The 19,585-nt window shown below is 39.1% G+C and overlaps 1 protein-coding gene across 13 annotated transcripts in view; it reads right to left on the bottom strand.

The window, feature by feature from the left end:
* The window catches only part of LOC131686237 (AP-1 complex subunit gamma-1), a 78,673-nt gene that overhangs the window by 6,893 nt on the left and 52,195 nt on the right, over window positions 1-19,585 (bottom strand). For 9 of the 13 annotated variants that reach the window (XM_058970485.1, XM_058970484.1, XM_058970495.1 and 6 more), the window contains exons 7-15: window positions 18,913-18,930; window positions 17,210-17,305; window positions 16,973-17,133; window positions 4,391-4,775; window positions 4,115-4,328; window positions 3,840-3,978; window positions 3,475-3,760; window positions 2,952-3,419; window positions 2,744-2,884 (exon numbers count right to left, since the gene is read on the bottom strand). In XM_058970485.1, coding sequence (XP_058826468.1) covers window positions 2,744-2,884; window positions 2,952-3,419; window positions 3,475-3,760; window positions 3,840-3,978; window positions 4,115-4,328; window positions 4,391-4,775; window positions 16,973-17,133; window positions 17,210-17,305; window positions 18,913-18,930 — 1,908 coding nt within the window. The remainder of the gene's footprint in view (window positions 1-2,743; window positions 2,885-2,951; window positions 3,420-3,474; window positions 3,761-3,839; window positions 3,979-4,114; window positions 4,329-4,390; window positions 4,776-16,972; window positions 17,134-17,209; window positions 17,306-18,912; window positions 18,931-19,585) is intronic. The other 4 variants (XM_058970493.1, XM_058970497.1, XM_058970494.1 and 1 more) reach the window with 3 other exon arrangements.

Below are 19,585 nucleotides of genomic sequence, written 5' to 3'. Positions count from 1 at the left end.
TTTAAGCCTAAGACGTTGTTGGATTTAATCCACCCTAGAAATAGTTTTAGGTATAATATGACGAAGCGGAAAGTTGTGAATATGCCTGTACATAACGATGATACCAAAGTACAACATCGAACCCGGGACTGGATTGACTCTTTGCGCCCAGATTTATTTTATTACAAAAATTTTAGAACAACCGATATTAGACGATGGCTTGAAGCTAAATTTTTAAGACGTATTTCTCTAAATACATTTCAGGTTTCCGTTGGAGGTCGGGTGTACCTGGCGCACCGCAATCAGCTTAAATTATTTGGCACTCGCAAGAAGAGCCGAGATTTAATTTTTGCGAGCAGCCCAACACGAAAAAGAAGGGGGGAGGATGATCAAGAAGAGGACATTGACGACGAAGCTAGCGATTTTTATGGTTTCGCAGCAGATTCATTCATTTATAGAGGTTCACCTAACGATCAACCAATGGTTTGTGATTCTGACGATGGTGATTCGGAGAGAAACAGTTTACCGCCTGGCAACAGGGTAGTGGACCCCCAGGAAGGCACGTCTGCGCTACAGTGGCCGCAATCGAATAGTACGAATCCATCAGCGAGTTTAAGCCATGAACCTATTTGTTTGCGTCGTTCGAATAGGACGAATAGAAGAATCCTGATTTCATTTACTACAATACAAAAAAGAAAATATTAGTTTTGCGGCAGTGAAGTTTTGTCGTTTTCTGAATCGTAACGGTAGCTAAGTTTTTCCGTGAATTAAATTATATATGGCAGTGAAGTTTCGCCATTACCGATGTACAATAATTTGGACTAAAGGGGGAAGAACTGTGGTGACCACCCAGTACTACAACCCTGTCTGAACAGCTGGCTGGTTCAGCGTTCAGAGATAAAGTATTGAATAGACAGTTTTATATCGCCTATCGTACTGTATACATCTTGCAGTTTTAATCCAAGGATATCACCTTCCCTCACGATAATACCGATATATCAGAAGTTTGAAACGTAGCTAGCGCTACTGGCATTTGGTGGCAGCTACAGACAACAAACTGTTTTCACGGGGCTGGATTTTGCATCCGAAAAGGACCATGTGTAACCTCGGTAATTGGGTCGAAGCTTGCAGTCAGATATACAAGTTGGCTTTCGAAAAGCGAATGGACGAGCTTAACTTTCAAAAAAAGTGAAATGGCCTCTGCTTCTAGAGAGCCAAGTTTTTATAATGGAAAACAGATCGAAATATTATTGAGTCGGGTCTTTCGTTTGACACCTTCCATCAAGTTTGGCACAGCCATCTTTCCTGTGAGCCTCACTTTCCTCTCCACAGAACGCCTTGAATTGCATCTTGCTGTCAACAGCCTTTCACTTCGTCTTGAGGTTCCGCTTGACGGTTGTCCAATATTGTTCTACTGGGCGGAGCTTTGGCGTATTGGGAGGTTGCATGTTTTCGGGCACATTCTGGACATTATTCGCGGTATACTACTCCATGGCTTCTCCGTAATGACAAAATGCCAAATCCGCCCAAAACAGAATGGAATAGTTGAGTTGCTTAAGGAAAAGCAACAGACATTTTTCCAAACACTCCAGCACATAAATATCACGCTTGGTGGCTCCGATTGCGATGTAAGTGTCGTTCTTCAAGCTACAGGAACAGATGGCCTGCCGCACGAGATGTTTCTTTGCGAAAAATGACAGCTTAATGAGCTTGAAAATACCAGAAATTGAACGATTATTTCGGAGTTCATCCACCCAACGACTTCTTCACAATTCTTTCTGCCCATGCTGCCTAGTTCTAGTTTTTTTTCTATTATAGAGGTTTTAACCTTAAGGTCATTCGCCTCTTCGGGTTAGAAAAATCTCTTATGAAAAATTTCTAACTCTATGTGCGGGGTCGGGACTCGAACCCAGGTGCGCTGCGCCAATCGATTTACCAACTACGCTCCGCCCACCCATAGTTCTAGTTTTCCGTTCCAATATAACTTATTCGCTCTACAATATCCATCCATCCCTCACAAACATTGTGATTATCTAGCGAAATCGTAAATAGTGATCGTAAAGCATCAAAGACAAATTAAGATCACGAGAATCGAAAGAAGAACCATCACGCCTCCCAGCGAGTATATCGATTAATGGCGACGATTTCGAGATGTTAGATGAGTTCGTGTATTTGGATTCACTATTGACATCCGATAATGACACCTGCAGAGAAATTCAGAGACGTATTCTAGCAGGTAATCGTGCTTACTTTGGGCTTAAAAAATACTTGTATCGGACAAAGTGCGCTACTGCACTTAATTACACATCTACAAACCGCTCATTAGACCGGTTGTCTCCTAGTGGGGTGGGGTGCAAATGGAAGGTCCAATTAAGAGAAGGTGTATGAGCCACGAATTTCTTGAAGCTGCTTGGAAAATCATCCATCGTTCGCAAGGTGGATCGACCAAGTTTGAAGGGACCTGAGGAGTCTTTGTGGCATGCTAGCGACAAACAGCCATTGAGCGAGTGAACTGGATATGACTACTGGGTACACGCACTTACACTGATTGGTAAGTATGATTGTATTGTATTTTTGTTTATACCTGTGAACCTTTAACAAAATTTACAAGAGAATCTCGACCGGCAAAAATGTTTATATACTTGGATGATTGAACATGTTAATATACTTGGATGACTGTACACTTAATTCATTTGCGTAAACGTCAGATTAGATCTCACGAATAAAAACTACAAATTTATCCTAAATATGTTGAAAATGTTACCTGGAATAAATATTGTTCTAATGTGGTTAACGAGTTATTTACAGCTGTCATGATAATCTGCAGACATCCACCGCTCTGCTTTGCTAGTAACTGTACCAGCAGACCGTTCTTATCTAAGGCTGTCAATGTCTTCGAATGCTCCTAAAACAGATGATTTGACATGCATAAATAAACCGAACTAAACTGATAAAACTGCAGTAGAACAAACCTCATTATTGTTGAACGACGAAAAATCGCTGAAGATGCTAGTTCCGGTACCGAGGCTATTTATTAGACCGCCAGTGCCGGTGGGTGATACAACATTTCCCGCTGGGATGGTTCCACTCATTGGCGATGTCAGATTAGAGTTCAGCAAATTATCCAGTGTGCCAAACGAAGAAGAACCTGTCACTGCTGCCGGTGCTGCACTTGTCATTTTAATACTATTGTCATTCAGACTATTTAGATCCAGTCCAACACCTCCGACGCTTCCACCGAGTGGAGGAATTGCTGCCGGTGGCGTGCTAACCGGCATGTCAAGTCCACCAAGCAGATCCAACAGATCCTGATTGTTGGAGGTGCCGGTGGTAGGTGTCTTTCCATTGACTGTGGTTGAGATGATGGTATTTGGTGCGGAAACTAGCCCGATGCTTTCTACCGGATCGTCACTTCCACCAAGAAGGTCCAGAAGAGCATTCTGTTAATTGAGACGGATAGTTATACAAAATACAACACAAATCTAACAAACTTACCGAGTCAGACCCGATCTTGGTATTGCTGCTGGAAACGAACCCACTAATTTCCAGATCATCGACTCCGCTTTCAATCAGATCGATACTGTTGGAGTGATCGTCATAAATGCCGCCATTATCAGTTCCGTTCGTTAGTGATTTCTGAATCTTAGGCATTTTCTCTAGCAATGCAGGACGCAGGTGACTGTACTCAAGAAAGAGTTGAGAGAATTCTACACCCCGTTGTTGCAGATCAATGTGCAGGTGAGTGCCGAATGCTTCAATAATCTGCTTTGCCTTAGCTTCCCTGTTCATGTGAAATATTAATTAGGTATAATACCAATAATTTTCTAATATTGTTTTTTTTTTATAGAAAAAAAACCTACTCATCCTTAGATTGAATTCTGGTGCTAAGTTTGGCCAACGAAACGAGCGCGTACTGCTTGCTGGTTGTCGATACCGAGGTACCCCACAGCAGCTTCTGGTACAGATCCACCAGCTCACTCTCTGCAGGAATTTCAACATCTTTGGTTTAGAGTTGTTATCGTGCAAAAAAGAAGTAAAAAACAAAAAAAAACTACGTTCTAACTACCTGCAGAACTACTATTTGTGTGCTGTGTTCCTATATCATACATCTTCAACAGTTTTTGAAAAACATTACCTTCAAGACGTTCGCTACTAAGCAGCAAATCTCCGTACTCGCCGATCGTCCAAACTGCCACTTGCAACAATGGCTGTTTGTCTTCGTATGAATTTGTGATGTTATGGAGAGAATCCCACAACCGCAGACCAATGTAGGCTTGCTCCTCCGGTGGACTGTTCAGAATCAGTTGAATCGTGGAAGACGTGACATCGTCCCGGACATAGTTACCAGCCTAAAAGAAAAAATATTAAATTATAGTTTCTATTCACGAAGGAAGCTCCTATCAAGTCATACCGCGATCAGGACACTCAGTAGCGTATCCAGGCGCCAACGGATCGACGTAGCGTACCGCTCGGCCACGTGCACCATCCTACTGCTGCATTGGGCTTTGAAATCTGCATCCGCCTTCTCCAGGAAGATCAGCAGTTCCTTCGACATTGCTCGAATGTTCTGGGAGTTGATCAACGCAAAAGACAGTTCCATTGCGCGACGTCGTATCGACACGTCCGGATCCTTGAGACATTCGAGAATCGTACTACGATGTCGCTGGACGGCGGAAATATCGGCGTGTACCGTTCGGAGTAGCGTGTTCAGGGCCACGTAGCGAATATTTTTGTCACTGTTCAGCAGAAATCGTCCCAGAATGTTCACTGCCAGCACGCGGAGGCCGCCCTCGGATCTGGAAAATTCAAATAATATTCAATACTGAGACTTCCTTAACCATCATAAAACTATTTGTGAATCGAACCACAAAGAAGATTTGACGGCCACCAAGTTGATCAACATCAACTTGGTGGCCGTCAAATCTTTTGTTGTAGCACTCAAACCGACAATGCTATCTAACTCGAATTTTGTGGTGCAAAGCTTTTGGCCGATCTGTTACAGAAACTGCCGATTCGAACATATATAACGACTCCACAGGCGTGCATGGAGGTGCCCAGGAACCCGTAATTACTTGAGCCTGAGTCACATAAGGAGTTTTTCGCATCCGAAAAAGTCGAAAGTTGCTGTCAAAATTGCTTCCATTTTCTCGTTGGCAGCGCTTCATCTCAATCAAGTACAAGACGTCCAATGTTCTAATTTATCGTATACAATAATTGGACCCAAGAAAATGAGCGGGTCGTACCCCCTAGATACGAATTACTTTTTCAATCGACGAGCAACCAGACAACGTCGATTTAACTAATTTGCATAATACCTTTTCTTCCGAGCCCAAATTCTTCATCACTAACATTAAATGTACGCAACTTCCATAGGCCTATTATGAATAAAATTGACGATAAAAATCTGCCCCGGTCATTGACTTTAAATTTTTATCAATATGATGACTGAGTTTTAGTGAAATTCCTTCTGAAGATGAAAATGCTGCTTGGGCTTGAGAAAGTCGCATATCTTCAGTATCATTATCTCCGCTATGCAGTATTGATATTGATATCATAGAACATGTGAAACCCAAGTCGAACGCTGCGTTTTGCTGAACAACTTAAAACACGTGATCGAAAGTAACTTTGGAATTAAGATTCCCGTGTATATAGGAAATGACTATGTAAAGGTAAGATTACATGATCTATCACCGCGTATCCCTCCTGAGACAATTACAAATGCATGTCGCAATACAGAGAAGTTGTATCGGTGTTCATGTTGTGAGGATACAGGTCGAAAGACTTATTCCCTCCAACCTGACCATAAAAGTCAAATTCGAAACTACTATTAAACTACTACTATTAAATTAACTACTATTAAACAAACTATAATATGAACCCATGAGAGGCAACTTCATACATGCAAGTGCTGTAATCAGACAGCACACCATGGACAATCTGACGCGGAAGATGCAGAGAAGAATGCATCTTAACCGATTCCCAACTCACCTAAGGAAAACCAAACCAAAGCAGAGTTTTGTGATAGCTGTTCAGGCCATAATGACAACTGCTAAAAAAGCATCCAACACCCCGAAATCAACTGAAAGCAACATCGATGAGCAAGTTGATAACAATGATGACGGATTTACACTGGTCACCCGTTAGTGCAAGAAGCAGGGAAGAACATCTGATCAACGTTGATCTGGTCGCGAGCTTTAATGACAATGTCTTTGATGTAGTCAGATGTTGGGACGTTAAGATTTCATGATCGCGTGGGAACGAGTGTTTATATATTAGCGCTTGTGACCACGTTTACAAATTTATAACTGCCAAAACGTTCACTTAATCGCCGCACAGTAGGGGCCGGGCCGGTCAAAACCTCTAAAATTTATTGTCGATTTTCACACCTTTTATATTTTTTTCTAAATGTACATTACCCAAAGCTGTATTCGCCAAATTTTTGAGGCAATCGATTGAAAAATATAAGCGCTACTTTTTTTTGAACCGTACAAAATCTGCAAGAATTTGAGTGACAAAAAGTTTTTGTTCATTCCAATTCATCTTGCTTTAATAAGTACTACAATGTTAATTTAACAACACATATAGGCGTTTCTAATAGAAAATCATCTCAGGAATTCAATGGTGTATTTTGATTTGAGAAATAATGAGTATTTCAAAAGTTACCAAAAAAAATCAATATAACTATGTTGTTTAACGCGACTTATTTACATTTAGAGTGTCATCTCTTTATCGGTAAAAGCGTGTTGAAGGATCTCATCTAGTACAACTGACGTAGAATTTTATCTAGTTTTCAAAAATCATAGTACCATCGTTTTGTGCCGATGGTTGATATTTGGACATTTGTAAAATTATTTTTTTCCTGGAGACGCATGATATTTTTTGATTTCATGAAGTTTTGCATTATTATTCACCAGTGGATTTCTTTTTCTGAACGCTGCTTGTAAATGCAGAGTTTGGGGCGATTTCCTTGATACAAATATAAGTACGTCTTAACCGTCTTGCTACTATGACTCGTGTTTCTACATTTTCACAGTTATCTGCAGCATAGAAAAATTCAAATAAATACAAGCCAACGAGGCAAACTAACTGCAACTATTATCATATCTTTCCATGAATACTATTTCATTAGCAGGTATTGGTCGTTGGCATTACTGGTGACCGATGTAAGGTAAACACGTGAGTGTGAGAAGTGTTCTTTTTTACCCGATTTTTAGTTATTTGGCCAGTAATGCAACATTTATTTTCAAGTGCAAACTCCCTATTAAATCTATCACAATCAACAATCAAATTCAAAATCTATCTCAATAATTCACTTCCAAATTGATGAGAGTTTCATGCAAAAACGCTCACGCCTCTATTTCAAAGCATACACATACAGTGCAAAGTATGCTCAGGATGTTTTCATACAAAAAACCAAGTCAGTACCCACAAGGAGAGATATTCATATCATCATTGGAATTGAAAATCAATGGGAAAATATTGAGCGGCTTAGCTGCAGTATGCATAGTATGAGAAACTGTGAATAGAGCATAGTAGGGCTCGATTTGAGATCTTCATTAAAATCAAATAAACCTGTCATCTTTTAATAGCTTTGGCGATAACTATAAATAAATAAACCAATAAAACAAAAATTTAAGGCATTCTTTCAAACACCTTAAGATATGTTATCTTTTATAACTATTCTAAATGCATACGTTCATAAATTAGTACATGAGGATTATCTCTTAAAGAGCTATGAAGGAATGATTTTTTGCTACGAAGTTATTCAGATTGGACTGATGATCTACAAACAAAGGTATAAAATTACATCATTTTTTATTGACCAGATTTCGATAAATTGGAACCACCCTAGCTAACTCGTTACTAAGGACTACCCTAGGAAATAAATGTTTTAAAAAATTAATAAAATTCACTTTTGCGAAATTTCAAAAAAAAAAAACATTAAGAACCACCCTAGGCTCTCTAATTTTCATTTTGGCGTCCTAATTTATTCAAATTCGAGTTCAGCGCACCAAAATTACCCTTTGATGATATTTTCAGACATTTTAAACTACTTTTGAGGTTTTGTCCAGCTTTTGTATGGAGTGAATCCAATGTGCGCCGTGGCGTTTTTTTGTGTTTGCAAGATCACTGGCGTAGGTGTGCGTGGATGATCGCGAAAGGTTCTAACGTTTGTATGTCAACGTGTGTGATCGCGTGGGTATTTGTATTTCGCGTGTGCTAGTGTGTATGTAACTTCACGTAAATAAATTCGATTATATAGACGAGTAACCACATGCATATTTGCGTGACCTATCGAATGTTCGTTCGAGTCGCGATCTTGATGTTCAATTTGGACTGTGCGATTCAGGTGCTAAAAGAGCAGTTCCCCCATATCACTAGAGTCCCCGGCCAAGACGCCCTGAAAGTGTGTCTAGTGTATATGAGCGTCATTGTTTTTTTTTTTGAATGGTCCAACTGAAGGCATGTAGGGGAACATGGGGAGACTAAACCAAGCGCAAGATTCTATTTTTGGCTATGACGTCTTCTATTCGGTTCTTAAAAATGTTCAAAAATATGTTTATACTGGTTTCGATCCCTTAAGATTATTTTAAAAGTTTGGAATGAAAAATCCTTTCCTTTATTCCGTAATTAATAAATTTGCATAAATTGATGTAATTTTTTATCAAACTTTGTGTGGTCATATCTACTCGACTACTAATTACTATTAAAGTGTTCATATATTATCTTATTTCTTATGAAGCAGTGAAATGATTTTGCATAAATTGGAACATTGGAATAGTTGTTACTAAAATTTGCACGACATCGAACGCAATAACTATTGTTGGGGAGACCTGACCAAGATTTTATGGGGAGACTTGACCGAGTGGCAATAAGCTGAAGAAAGATACAGAATTCCTGATAATAATATAACTCATTTCTATAACTTGTGAACATGCAATGTAAGCAGTGCAGTTAATCCTTAAAAACAAGTGCATTTAAAAAATCGAAATGTATGAAATGCAACCCTTCTATATTTTTTACTACTACCTAAGGATCTCTACAATATGGAAAAAATAATTACAGTATGTTCTAAGTAATTATTTTTTGTTATGATTTTTCAAAATTCTCTTGGTCAAGTCTCCTCAGGCCTTGGTCAAGTCTCCCCGCAGTGGGGAGACTTGACCAAAAAAAAAACGATTACAGAAAAACTTTTATAACTTTTGAAAAATTAAATTAAAAATTCTGCAAAAAATCATGAGGCACGCACAATAACTTTGCACATTATACCACACTGACTTTTGAGGGATTGAAGGCTTTTCTAGAGATTTATGCAGATTTAGCTGAAAACCTGTTCAAGTCTCCCCTTGTTCCCCTACCTAGACTACTAGATCGAGGATTGAGGGTTCCGGGTGTGACCGTTTCTTGATCGCGTGAGAGCGATCATTTGTATAATCGCACACCGTGTTTCTAAATTCGTAAGTGCTCACCCGTTCATTTGATTGTCAAGATTCATTTTATGATTGTGCGATCACGAGCGTGAGTTGCGGGAATTATCCTGCTTGTGAACAATTTTGTATTATTGCAAAAGGCTGGAGCGTTTGAATGTCAGTGTACACGTTATTTTTATCGCATGAGCGTTTCAATGTCGCGCATGCTAGCGCGTTCGTAATTTTGTGTGTAGTAATGCATTTCTATAACGGTGTTTGCATATTCCGGTGTGCTTTTGAGTGGCACCCGGAAGAAAACAGAGCAAAAGAAGAAACAACAAAATCAATCTTAATTTAAGTTAGGTTTTGTGCCTTTAATGCGCAAATTGGTTTAATCAAGTATTTCCTTTTTAAGAAATTACTATTCAATATTTCCAGGCGTTTGATTTCCTAGCAAAAGACAAGAGTTCGTTTTCGCTTTCTCGGCGGCAAAGAAGAGCTTCTGTCTATGCTTCCCGGGATATCATTCGGGACAAACCAGTTGTTTTAAGCGTTCACATGTGTCGTGTGTAGTGATGCAACAAATCGAGTTTTATAGTTTTGAGGAAAAATGGTCAAAACGATTTCTTCATGGAAAGTTTGGGTTTTTTGTTTGATGTTTTAACGATTAAACATTAATGTATTGTTATCTAAACATTTTTTTAAGCATTATTATCATTACGATTGGCTTGAGTCTGAAAATTCTGATGTCTTCCTCAATTCCATCGTTGACTGATCGCACATGTCTTTACCAATTTTTTAGTTAAATAGCTTTACAATACGTGTTGAGCTAAGTCGATTGCATTTCTTACTACGAATACCACCACCAGCCGAAAGAATTCGGATTGCACTTTATGAGAGTTCTTTCTGCATATTACTAATTTTTACTTTTCTCCGAATTAAATAGGTATTTACTAAATTTTGAGCGAATACCGATCCAACTTCGTTAAAAGTGAAATAACTTCTAAAATGTGTAACAAGAAGTATAAAAGTGGCTTGGGCATCACACGATTGTTCTGATTTTTATCAGTAACTATTGTTCGATATATTATACAAAACGAGCTGAAATTTTTAGCTGCTGACTAAATGAGTGATCGAAAATAAAAGTCGTAAGAATGAAATATGCTTCGTAAAGAAGGATTTTTCCCTGCGGTACATGCTCGTGTGACTGTTTGGATTATTGTGTCTAACTAGTGTTTTTTGGTGCTAGTTACTAACGAGATAAATTCGAAACACAAAAATCAAACTTAGTTTAAGGGGTCTTCTACTCTCGTGGTTTAAAAAAATCGATTTTTTTCTTTCTTCAATTTCTGTATGTATCGGAGAATACGCCACATTTGGTGAAAATCATATTCCTTTCTGAGACACTAAGTGCACCACGATGGCGCTTGTCTATGGAAAAATCATTGTTTAAAGAATTCACCGGTCCACATCACTTGTCCATTCGGTTTATGTATATGTGAGCGTCTATGAATAGTTTCTTGTTTTTTTTTGGGGGTCGAGTTTATCGTACGGAAGAAAGAATGCGTCGGACATGTTGAGAAGCATATGGGAACGAGATCACGAAAACCGAAGAAATAAAACAAAGGTATCAGTGGGAAAGGAAAGGGAAAGTTGACGGACAGATCAATCGGCGAGCTAACAAAATTTTATGGGCTGGCGATTCGGAGAAACTTAAATTCTGTAGAACATATGCGAAATGCAATCTGCGCTTCCCTCGAACACTGCTCGTCATAGAACGAAAATCCCCAAGACTTAAAGTGTTCACCCGGTGAAGACAGTTGGTGTAAGTGGCGTCAAACTTTCGAACATGGAAGGATCTACGAAAGTCTATCATCTAATGATTTATTAGAAAGATGCTGAGGAGCTCACACCCAAAACATCAATGAGTCTCTGAATAATGGAATCTGTTCCTTAGCGCCGTTAGGTGATCAATGTTGTGACTTATTTGGCAGTCAGTATCTTCAACCAAGGCTTTTCATCGATCTTACAAGTTATGGAGGCGATGTGCTACTCGACTCGATTGTGAACGTATAACTCGTTCGGAGCGCAAAATGGGTGTCGCGGTAAAACAGGCCCGAATTCAACAGAGAGCAAAACGTGCAAAGCCAAGAACATTTTCGTGACGAGGAAGGTGAGCTCTGCGGATCCGGTATAGTAGATTATCTAGTAAGTTACTACTATCAAATTATACACCGTACTTAATCTTTAAACGCGTTTTCCGAAAGTAGTGTTTTTGAGCGGTCAAGTAAGACTTTTAATAGAAGTACTGGTCCGATTTCAATAATTTTTTCACCAATTGTTCAGAAAACATACCGCTATGTTTGGTCGAGAGGGATTTGCAAAATGTCAATTTGTTCCATTTCCTTTAATAGGCCAAAAAATAACGTAAATATTGGAAATTACAAATCGTTAGGAAGGACTAAGCACTCTATGCTATGCTGGTATGACTCATCGCACCCTGGGACGCACTGCAGCTAGCACTATGGAAGCCCTTGATCCCCCTGCCACAGTCGAGCCATTGCAGCCACCGTTCACCAGTCGTCCCGGTCCTGTGTGCAGGAGTGGTGAAGGGGTCTTCCAAATCAATACCAACGGCAATCAATCGCGGCATTCAAACCTACAAATATATTACCAGAATGCCGGTGGTATGAATTCAGTAATCGAAGATTATCAGGTAGCAAGTTCGGATGAATGCTTCGACATAATCGCCCTCACAGAGACGTGGCTTAGCGATAGCACTCTGTCAGTGCAAGCATTTGGTGCCAACTACGATGTTTTCCGAACTGATCGCAGCTCACGCAACAGTCTCAAGGCTACCGGCGGCGGGGTACTTGTGGCTATCCATCGTCGATTGAAAGCGCAACTGATTGACGATACTTTGGGGGTCTGTGTCGAGCAGGTGTGGGTGCGAATCAAACTGGCTGGCTACGCACTTTTTCTTTGCGTGGTTTATCTTCCACCGGACCGCACTCGCGATTCGACATTGATTGATTCACATACTGAGTCACTGGAACGGATTTCCGCTCAAGCAAGCCCGGTTGATGAGATCCTGATTGTTGGTGATTTTAATTTCTCCGGATTAAAATGGCGCTCTGCTTCTGACGGATTTATGTTCGCTGATCCCGAACTGTCATCTTTTCATGCTGGTATCACCAGTTTGCTTGAGTGCTACAGTCTAAATCTGCTGCGCCAAACGAATAATGTGGTGAACGAGAACAACAGAATCCTTGATCTCTGTTTTTCGAGCAAATCTGACTACGCGCCAAAAGTTACCGCAGCACCGTTCCCCCTGGTAAAGACTGTTAGACACCACCCTCCCCTGCATATATTGCTTGAAGCGATTCGAGTGAAGCATGACTGCAATGCTTCTGACACCGTCAGCTATAATTTTAGAAAAGCCAACTATAATAGCATTATTGACTTCCTGTCGAATATCCACTGGACTAAAATTCTCGACAATGATGATGTCAACGTTGCAGTGCAGACCTTCTCCAATGTTATGAGCTATGCTATCGATCGCTATGTACCGAAAAGAAGTGGCCTTCAATCTAAGCACCCAGCGTGGCACACTGCCGAGCTGAGACGGTTAAAAGCGACTAAAAGAGCCGCTCTGAAGAAGTACGCCAAGTTTGGGGGCTACGTGCTGCGACAACACTACGTTCATGTTAACCAAGTCTATAAAAAGACATCGAAGCGTTGCCATGCCGATTACTTGCGAAACGTGCAACGTAAGTTCAACATTCTGGAAGCATGTAAACGAGCAAAGAAACGAATCCGGGTTGCCTTCAACGATGAGCTATGGAGGACGTATGAGCTCTAGTTTACAGGAGATCTGCCAACTATTCTCTGAAAAGTTCGCGAATGTTTTCTCCAACGAGAAACTGACACCGACCCAGGCTTCACGCGCGGCTCTCAATGTACCTCAATCATACCAGTCTTTGAACTCTATCAATATCGACAATAATATGGTACAACTGGCGATTAGGAAAATGAAGGCTTCAACCTCGGCAGGTCCAGATGGTATACCAACTATTATTCTAAAAAAATGCTCTGCCGGTCTAATTGAACCTCTTTGTCATCTGTTTCAATTGTCGCTAACAACCGGAGTATTTCCCGAACTCTGGAAATCCTCCTTCATGTTTCCAGTTCACAAAAAAGGTGATAAAATGGCAGTTGACAATTACCGTGGTATTACAACGCTAAGCGCAGTTCCTAAGCTGTTTGAAATGGCTGTGTTGGAACCCCTCTCCAGCCACTGCAAACAGTATATCTCCGAGACTCAGCATGGATTTATGCCGAAACGTTCAACATCTACGAATCTTCTGTCGTTCACAACATATGTTACAGATGCTATGTCGGACGGCCTTCAAACTGACGTTATCTACACGGACCTTTCAGCTGCTTTTGACAAGATAAATCACGCTATTGCAGTGGCAAAATTGGATAGACTTGGCTTTGGTACTAATATTCTCCGTTGGATGCAATCGTATCTCAGTGATCGTCGTCTAGCAGTCAAGATAGGCGATTGTGTATCCGAAGAGTTCTTTGCTTCATCTGGTATTCCGCAAGGCAGCCATCTCGGTCCATTGATTTTTCTTCTGTATTTCAACGACGTTAACTTTTGTTTAGAAGGACCACGGTTGTCTTTCGCCGACGACCTCAAGTTATACCATAGAATCCGGAATACTGATAATGCAGCTTTCCTTCAACGCCAACTGGAAACCTTTGCGGAATGGTGCGAGATCAACCTAATGACCCTAAACCCCAAGAAATGGTCACGGTCATTACGTTCTCGAGGAAAAAAACGCCAATTCGATTCGATTACTGTCTAGCTGAATCCACAATTGACAGAGAGAATTGCGTCAAAGATCTCGGAGTTTTTCTCGATGAACAACTGACGTTTAAACAGCATATCAGCTATATTGTCGCAAAGGCATCACGCTGTTTGGGGTTCATAATGAGAATATCTAAGCACTTTTCAGATATTTACTGCTTGAAATCTCTCTACTGCTCACTCGTTCGATCAACTCTGGAATATTGTTCAGTTGTGGAACCCTCATTATCTCAACGGTGTCCATCGAATTGAGACAGTACAGCGCATATTTGTTCGGTTTGCCCTTCGTCGATTGCCTTGGAGCAACCCTCACCAGCTGCCAAGTTATGAAAGCCGGGGTTTGCTTATTGGACTCGATACATTGCAAGTGCGATGGGATCTATTCCGTGCTATGACGATTTCAGATTTTTTGCAAGATCGAATTGACTGCCCCGAGCTTCTCAGTGCGATAAACATGAACGTTCGCCCTCGCGCCCTTCGCAATAATTTATTCCTCCGATTACCTCTTCGCCGGACTAACTATGGAGTAAACGGTGCCATCATTGGTTTGCAGCGGACCTTCAACAGAGTTTCATCCGAGTTCGATCTTCACATTCCACGTAGCAGATTACAATTTGACTTTTTAAATAGATTAAGAAATTATCATTAGGACCACACTGTGTCTGTTGATATTAATTATAAATGGTTACTTAACTTTTACAAATTATAAACTTAACTTAACTTTACAAATTATAAAAAAAGAACAATCTCTCTCGTCTAAACATAGCCAACGTAACTATGATTATAAAAAATATGAGTTTTCTGATTATAGATTATTCCAATTTGCCACAACTTGACTTAAGCGGGACCCATGCAGCTTCAACATCAATGTCATGCCATGAAGTTTCAAGGTCGCGATAGATTTTTCGTTTTGTCTTCAAAAGTAAAATAGAAAAGTCAAAACATGTATCTACAAAATAAAAAAAAGTTTCTAAATCCATTGAGTAGATGCTTTACAATTTATTCCCAAAAAAGTGCTCAATTTTAGGCCTCGCGAGTAGAAGACCCCCTTATGTTAGGTCTTGTGCCATCAATGCACAAATTGGTTTAATCCAATGTTTTGGGAATTATTATTGCATACTTTCTAACCGACTTCACTTTACGATAAAGCGATTTTTGACATTTTTTACCAATCTGTTGAAATAGTTTCAAGCTACAATTGAACATTTCCTTGCAAAGATTCAGAAGATTTTTCCGTCTATAGCTTCTCCCGAAATATTTTAGACACCTGCGGTGAGATTCATTTTTCAGGAAGCAAATCCCGAATAATGCTAAACATATCTTTCCTGAAGCAAATCTATTTTCTGATTCGCATGCCAACTGTTTATGTCATTCGCCTCTTTTTAGGGTTAGAACTCGATCAGTTACGGTGTTATCAATATCAAATATTAAAACACTTAATAGAAACTAATGCTTGGGTTAACCTATATGTGGGGGATTTGGGAATCGTGCACATGTGAGCTGCATACAAAATAACCGACTTATCAACTACGCTATGCCAGCAATATATAATTAAAATTCAGCTACAGTTTTTTGTTTCATTTTATCTTTCTTAAATATTGAGTTGAATTCAAAAGCTTCCGGTCGTTTGAAATATGTCATATGATGTTGTTCTTCTTTATAATAATTAAAAAAAACTTACCGAATGTCTCAGATTTGGCATTTTAAACCACTTTGAAAATATTAAGTTTTTTTTTCGAATTGAATACTTTTCAGGATTTGGCGGAATTGTTAGCATTCTTGTAGAAAGCATCTGTTTGATTTGATGGACCAATGTTCTGAAAGGTCCATTGAGGGTACTGCCATTCTTTGTTGTTCAGCAGACTACAAAGAATTATTGAAACAAGAGCATTGGCAAATGAAATGGCATACAGCCAGTTATAAGGCAGATTTCCTTAACATGCAAAAAGTTTGTTGAATAGTTCAATGCGATTAGCTTCTTGAAATCTCAAACCAACAACATACTCCTTCGCAGGCCTGGCTCTTATTGTAGAAGGTAATCTTGCAAGCAATACGAAAAGTACTATGTATTTTTTAGATGAATTGATCCGTACAGATTTCAGTTCAGAACCATCCATATAATTTTAATTATCGATATATTTTATCTTAAAATATAAATATCCATATATTTTATCTTAAAATATAAATTTAATTTAATTTTAAAATAACACTTTAGAGTGAATAGATTCGAAAAAAAAAATTCAGAGCTCTCCCATACATTTTTTTGTTTATGAGTTTTTTACAACCCTCAAAAAAATTTTGATCAATTTGATGTACCTATTAAATGTTCCACTGTGCGAACAGATATTTGACCGAAAGACATTTGATTACAAGCCATTTGATCGAAAATTTTAATGCGTTAGATTAAAATATTTTTATTTTATTTGAGAACGATATTTATTTTTAACTTTAAATAAATAATAGAATAACGCTAGGGATATCCCAAAATTAAGAAACTTTTAATCTGATAATAACAATGAATAAAATTTGATTGTGCTAATGTAGAATACTTTAGCAGTCTTTCGTAAAAAAGGTTTTTCAGTAGACGAATTTTTCTGAAGGCAAACTTGAACTTCGTTAAACGATTTATCGCTAGAATGACTAACGAGTGTAAACAATTCATAAAAAATACAGGTTTTATGTCATTTGAGACCGGACAAACACTCACTTGATATCCATTATCGACAGCACCGTCTCGTACAGAATTGTGTTGCCAACGTTCTTACTCGTCTCGGTGTTGGTGGCAACCTGGGCCAGAATATCGTTCATCGCCTCGGAAGCATCTGGATCGTTATGGCCAAGTATTCTCAGAAGCCGGAGAATTTTAACCTGCAATTTTTGAACATAAAGATGAAAAAATAACTAGATTAATAGTCGGTAATCAACTTTGCCAAATAGCGTTCACCTGCAGGAATGGGTCACTCACTCCACTGACGTCATGCTCGGGCGAATATCCGGCCAGTATCAGGTTCTTCAGGATTCGCACCAGGTTGGGGACAATCTGTGTTGAGCAATGGCATATGGAGTCGGAGGAAGAAAAAAGCGGAACGGGAGCGAAATTAATGTTAAAAAGGCATTGGATTTCCTTTGTCTGGTTGTTTTTGTTTGCTTTGAAGGAACACTGAAACTTTTCTCTGTCCGTATGGGTAGGTTCATATACTTTTTTTCAGTTTATTGCAACTAGTTTTGTGATCGCATGATGAGGAATGAACGTTATGGTGGGCGGTGCTGGCTGGCTAGCTGGCAGACTCAGGCGAAACGGAAATGAGTTGGCGAGCCTTGCTGTGAACGCAAAAAGAGTGTCAACAAAGGAAGCGAAAAGTGGCTTCATTGTGATGCAATTTATGCAGTCCCTCTTTTTGCTGCCTTCGGAAGCCCGCAGAAAGGAAATGTGTCAAAGAAAAGCAAAAGCGCGAGAGACTAGAGGACATTCCAATATATAATTAATGAGTACACTGCTGGCAGGCAAAATAGTTACAACCAGAAAGGCACGCTGTAGTAGAGCCATAACCGCGTGAAAGAGTTAGTATATATGCTGATGTTCGCATGCTGCGTGATACAAGATACTATAGCATTCGTTGCACATGCCTGCTCGGACGTTTACCCAAATCATGCGCCCAGAAAAAAAGTATAAGCTGCAGAAATACATAAATCCGAAATGGCACTGGCCAGTCAATGAATGCGCGCAATGATTCTAAGTGCACAGCGATAGAACGCATCCCGGGCTGAGCATTCACATTCACAAAAATGACAAAAAGAACATTCGAAACATCGAAGCTGCTTTGCAACTGTTTATCATGCACAGTGAATATAGTGGAATATTGGAAATGAAATTCAAAAACATCCACAGTGCATGAAAATATTGAGTGAAATACGTATAGATATAATAAGAATTAGTTTGTCGATATGTAAGTATGGAGTTCAATTGCGAATATGATTTATATATTACATAAAAAACTAAGCATGAAACTGCTATAAATGAAAATTGTTATGAATATATAATTAGTTAAGTAAGAACAAGTGTGAGCCATTGACCAGTGCAAAGATAAAAAACAAACTTATAAAGTATAATTTTTTAACATATCTGATTTAGAAAGTGAGAATAGCCAATTTCCTTTATTTAAACCGATTTTAGTTAAGAAAAAGGAAGGTAAAACATTTACTTGCACTGAATCAATTCACAGAAGCAACAAAATATTACAGAATAAAGTATCAACATTAATCAGCAGCACACGAGTTCGCTGAAAGATGAAACGGCAATACTGGGAACACTTTAGCAGACCACAGTATACTTTAAGTTGATAGCAATTTAAGAAATAGACAAAAACGTACAGAGAATTAGCAGATGCACTACTAATTAGGTAAAGATGATCAGAGGGTGGGGAGCCGGAGCAACACGATTTTTTCGCGCTTTGTCTCGGATTTTCCAGCAGACACATATACTTGGACGATGGTGGAAGCGATTGTTTTTGTTTTTGAAATGGTAACAGGATGGAATGGAATATTTTTCCAAATTGGGATGGAAGTTGCTTGAAAACTGGGGGAAATAATCGGAGAAGGCCGATTGTTTCTTTGTCTTGAAGGAAATGAGGGAGGGGGCGGCATTACCTCTTGGTTTCCACTATCCTGGCAAGCAATAAAATATAGGTGAGGTAGTACACCAAGAAAAACGTTAAAGTTTTAGATTGTACTGCTACTGATGTAATTTGGTCGGGTTTTCGAGCATAATTGAATACAAATAATGTATAATGCCATTCAAAAGATGTTGATTTAACATTACCTAAACTAAATACAATACTTTTTCTATACATATTGTACAATAGTGGATCAATAATAACAAATTAAAAATCTAAATCAAACAAAAATACCGATGTTACTTGTTAAGTGTTGTAATTGGTAAATTAAAAACTATTAATTGAGCTACTACGAATCAAGCTCAGCAATACAATAATGAACTGAGCTGTTTCTTATTGTAACATTCACAATATTTAGGCAGCAAGCAAACCATTCTCCAAACTATTCTGCTTTGACTGAAAATGCGCTAACCATTATCGGGTGTTATTCACTATTGTAAAATATTTGATCTAAACCTTCTAATAGATCCTACACGGAACTAGCGCTAAAGGTGGGCTATTATGTCTGGAATGAAAATGTAGTCTTTGTAATCCGAAAAAAAACAACAGAGAAAATCAAACGTAAAAAAATTCGGTATAATGGAACACAGCCTATCGATTGCTGATGTAAGAAAATAATCTCTTCAATGGTAGAGTAAACACAAAAA

Source organism: Topomyia yanbarensis, chromosome 2, assembly GCF_030247195.1.
Source record: "Topomyia yanbarensis strain Yona2022 chromosome 2, ASM3024719v1, whole genome shotgun sequence".
Lineage (NCBI taxonomy): Eukaryota > Metazoa > Arthropoda > Insecta > Diptera > Culicidae > Topomyia > Topomyia yanbarensis.
This window is presented reverse-complemented; position numbering and strand designations above follow the sequence as displayed.